Genomic DNA, 4,604 nt, shown 5'->3' with positions numbered 1-4,604 from the left:
GTATCTCTAATTTCTTGTAAGAGTCTCTATCTTTCCCATTCTGTTGTTTTCCTCTATTTCTTTGCATTGATCACTGAGGAAGTTTCTTATCTCTCCTTGCTGTTCTTTGGAACTCTGCATTCAAATGGGTATATCTTTCCTTTTCTCCTTTGCCTTTTGCTTCTCTTCTATTGAACTTCCCTGGTGGCTCAGATGGTAAAGCATCTGCCTACAATGCGAGAGACCCGGGTTCGATCCCTGCGTCGGGAAGATGCTCTGGAGAAGGAAATGGCAACCCACTCCAGTACTCTTGGCAGGAAAATCCCATGGACGGAGGAGTATGGTAGATTACAGTCCATGGGGTCGCAGAGAGTTGGACACGACTGAGCGACTTCACTTCATTTCACTTCTCTTCCATTCACAGCTATTTGTAAGGCCTCCTCAGACAATCATTTTGCCTTTTTGCATTTCTTTTCCTTGTCGATGGTCTTGATCCCTGCCTCTTGCACAATGTCATGAACCTTTGTCCATAGTTCTTCAGATGCTCTATCAGATCTAATCCCTTGAATGTACGTCACTTCCACTGTATAATCATCTGTGCCATAGTCAGCTCCCGGTCTTGTTTTTGCTGACTGTATAGAGCTTCTCCACCTTTGGCTACAAAGAATATAATCAATCTGATTTTGGTGTTGACCGTCTGGTGATGTCCATGTGTAGAGTCTTCTCTTTTGTTGTTGGAAGAGGGTGCTTGCTATGACCAGTGCATTCTCTTGGCAAAACATTATTAGCCTTTGCCCTGGTTCATTCTGTACTCCAAGGCCAAATTTGCCTGTTACTTCAGCTATTTCTTGACTTCCTGCTTTTGCATTCCAGTCCCCTATAATGAAAAGGACCTCCTTTTTGGGTGTTAGTTCTAGAAGGTCTTGTAAGTCTTCATAGAATCGTTCAACTTCAGCTTCTTCAGCATTACTGGTCGGGGCATAGACTTGGATTACTACAATATTAAATGATTTGTCTTGGAAACAAACATAGATCATTCTGTCATTTTTGAGACTGCATCTAAGTACTGCATTTCGGACTCTTCTGTTGACTATTATGGCTACTCCATTTCCTCTAAGGGATTCCTGCCCACAGTAGTAGATATAATGGTCATCTGTGTTAAATCCACCCATTCCAGTCCATTTTAGTTTGCTGATTCCTAGAATGTCTATGTTCACTCTTGCCATCTCCTGCCTGACCACTTTCAATTTGGGTCCATACAAAGAAAAGGTGTGCTAGAAATGTAATCAGTATAGACAAAAAAAAAATCAATCTCACTTTTAATTGCTCTGACAGAAGTTGACACCTTTTTTTCCTGTAAAGGGCTAATATGGACTTCCCTGGCTGTCCAGGGGTTAAGACTCTGAGATCCTGCATGCCCAGAGGCCCCCCCCCCAAAAAAAAAGAAAGCAAACATCTCCTGGCTCGTGCGTCTCTGATGCCGTCACTTAACAGCACTGCTCGTCTGGGCTCAGTCACTGGCCACGTGAAGGGGCAGTGCGGTCGTGCTCCCGCAGGGCCCTCTATGGACCTGGGACCCTCATGTCATTTCGACGCATCATGAAAGTGTTGTTTTCTTTCAATGATTATAAAAACTTTAAATCCATTATTTGCTCACAGATCACACAGAAAGAGGCAGCAGGGTGAATCTGGCCCACGGGCCTCGGTGGCTGCCTTTTGCTCTAAGACAACTGGCCGCTCGAGGCACAAGCAGCTGCTGGCACCGTGCACTACAGCCAAGCACCGCAGGGTGGCGCAGCGGCCGCGCTGGCCGATGGATAGCAGGTCCGCGCGTGGAAACAAGATGGGCTTCACTCAGCTGTACCCACGTGTTCCAGCCTGACTCAGAAATTCACTATTTCATGCCAATTTCACACACAGTGGAAGATACTAAGGAAAAATGAGAGAAGCAGATGGGATCTTTCTGATGGGCGTTTTAACCTTGAAACTGAGGAACTGACTCCATTATTCCAGAAAAACACCTAGAGAAAAATTCCTTCCTTTCTGTATGTTTCCGCGTTTATCTTGGTAATTAGAACAAATTTGGTGATTTTACCTTTTATTCTGGGCTCTTGTACACCAAAATTAGTTTCAGAATATTTATTAAACATTTCAAGTCAGTATTTTAAGATATTAGAATCTATAACCTACCTGGTTTCTACTATTCTCTAAACTTTAAAATAATCACATCTTACAATGCTTATCAATGGATTTCATAAACTTCAATTTTATTAGAAAGCAGGGGACAGGTGACCAGGCAGGCAATGGTAAAGTGTTGTAAAGTCAGTCATAGAATCTAGGTGCTGGGTACACACGTGTTCACTGTGAACCCCAACTTTACAGGTTTGCTATTTTCATTGAAAACATGTTGGGGGAAAGGAGGAGGGGGAATCCGAATCACCAGGAAGCAGCCAGCAGGGTACACGGGCGGGGGTCAGGGGCGGGCACGGGCGTGTCCACCGATGGATGGCCGGAGGACACGCTCCCCTGCCTGGAAATGACGGCACCAGCCTTCCAGGAGGAGCCTGAGGGGTGACGCTTGCCTTCCCCCTTGCCCTCCCTCCTCACCCCCCTATCTCTGCGCTGGACATGTGAGAGAGGGACCCACTGCCCTCGGGGCCAGCTCCAGCGGGGGAAGGGACGGGCAGGGGGCAGCCAGGCTTTCTGAGAACAGAAGTCCTTCTAAGCCTGGGGCAGACAGAGGTACCCACGGGAAGCAAGAAGCTGGGAAACAACTAGGAAGGTTTCCGGGTTCCCACCTGCCATCGTGCATGTGGTGGAATCAAAAAGAACTGGTCTTTCATCCTTTTCAAGACTCTTCTCTTCCACCCCACCCCGCATTCTAGAAAATTCATCCGTACCCAAGGATCAGTTCAGAGATGCTGAGATGACCAGTAAAATGGAAAAACATGCCAGCATCACACACACATACCCCAGAGACTCTGAATTCACAAGCAAGGAACTTGCTTTCCAAACCGATGGCCCATTTAAGAGGAGTTTTGAGGACCTTAAGAAACATAAAGCATCTTCCCTACATGCTCTCAGCTTTGAACTGTTCTTGTAACTGTTCTTACATTTACGCCTGGAAGTTAAACCAGCTACAGATTGAAAGACAAACCCCGGATACTCACAAATGGCTAAAAAGTACAGCATCGTCAGTCACCAGGAGAACGCAAGTCAGAACCACAATGAGAGACACGTCACAGGCACTGGCCTGGCTGTAAAGAGTGTAGGAAAGCCGGAGCCCTGCGTACTGCTGGTGGAAATGCCGCGTGGTGCAGCAACTACGGGAGAGCGTGGCGCTTCCTCAGAAGCTGAACAGAGTTACCACACCCACGGCAGTTCCACTCCTAGGAATGTGCCCCGAAGAAAAAGGAGCAGGGGCTCAGGGAGCCGTACGCCCATGTCCACAGCAGCATCATTCAAATGTCCGTCAACGGAAGAATGGAGAAATAAAACGTGGTCTCTGCCTACAATGCAGTATTGTTACTCAACCGTCAGAAAGCATGAATGAAGTCCTAAATGAAGAGCAACACAGAAAGAAAATCCCACAGGTCCTGCTGACATGAGGTCCCCAGAAGAGGCGGACTCGCAGACGGAGCGCAGTCCTGTGCTACCAGAAGCTGGGGAGGGGGCGCTGGTTACCATCCCCCAGTTTCTGCTCCTGCTGCTGCAGAAGTTCTGGGACACTAAAGGCGGTTGATACACTGTATTTATATTCCACCAAATTGTACACTTAATGGTTAAAAGAAACATGACTTCCTGTGTATTTTACCACACAAACAAAGCTCAACCCAGGATGAGTAAATTAAATGCTTGCTACATATGTAGCACTGAGCTCACCACACAAGGCAGTCACACCAGGCAGGCAATGGGGAGAGAGCCACAGCCTGCCTTCTGGAAGGCCACGTGGCATTTCCACCACCAGTAAAGTGGCCGATTCTGAACAGCCCATCTGTCTTCTAGTCCCAGCCAGACCCCAAAGGACACCCTTACAAAGATCAGCTTCAAGGACTTGTAACACACTAAAAACCACCTGGACTTTATAAACTTTCCAGCAACAAACATCAGACTTCTCCAGCGCTGTCAGCTGCTCCGTGAACCTCTGACACAGAGCTGGATTTACGGGAAGGAAGCTTTGCTGATGATTAAGAATCGAGACCCAGCAGCCTCGAAGGCGAAGAGTTCGCGTCTTGCCGCCAACACCCATGAACCAGGACGCAGCTGCACCCGCAGAGGGAAGGCCGAGCGGCGCCAGCCGGGCGGTGCGCGCTGTGCACCGACCCACAGGCCACCGCGCCGCGTGCCGTCTTCAGTGGACTCTGCCTTGTCGGAATTTGAGGATGAAAAGTAGAAGTCTACAACTCATCCTAAAAGAGAGAGCAACCTCCAGGCATTTTTTATTATTTGACTAACAGAGCAAAGCCAGGCCGAGAAGCCCCCGAGGAAAGTCACGCTTTGTGGCTGTCTGCCGTGCGGTCCTTCATCTTCTAAGCACTCACTGTATTTCCTTCTAAGGATTTTAGACATTTATTTTGATCACAAATGCAATCCAAGTGTGAATAAATAAATGTATTATCTTTTAA

At 47.5% G+C, this 4,604-nt stretch overlaps 1 protein-coding gene across 1 annotated transcript in view; it reads right to left on the bottom strand.

The window, feature by feature from the left end:
• RNPEP (arginyl aminopeptidase (aminopeptidase B)) overlaps positions 1-3,423 on the bottom strand; it is a 22,512-nt gene extending 19,089 nt beyond the window's left edge. Inside the window, exons 1-2 of the mRNA XM_010831114.1 lie at positions 3,356-3,423; positions 3,150-3,302 (exon numbers count right to left, since the gene is read on the bottom strand). Coding sequence (XP_010829416.1) covers positions 3,150-3,302; positions 3,356-3,423 — 221 coding nt within the window. The remainder of the gene's footprint in view (positions 1-3,149; positions 3,303-3,355) is intronic.
• Between the last annotated feature and the right edge of the window lie 1,181 nt (positions 3,424-4,604).

Source organism: Bison bison, unplaced genomic scaffold (genome assembly GCF_000754665.1).
Source record: "Bison bison bison isolate TAMUID 2011002044 unplaced genomic scaffold, Bison_UMD1.0 scf7180017864524, whole genome shotgun sequence".
NCBI lineage: Eukaryota > Metazoa > Chordata > Mammalia > Artiodactyla > Bovidae > Bison > Bison bison.
This window is presented reverse-complemented; position numbering and strand designations above follow the sequence as displayed.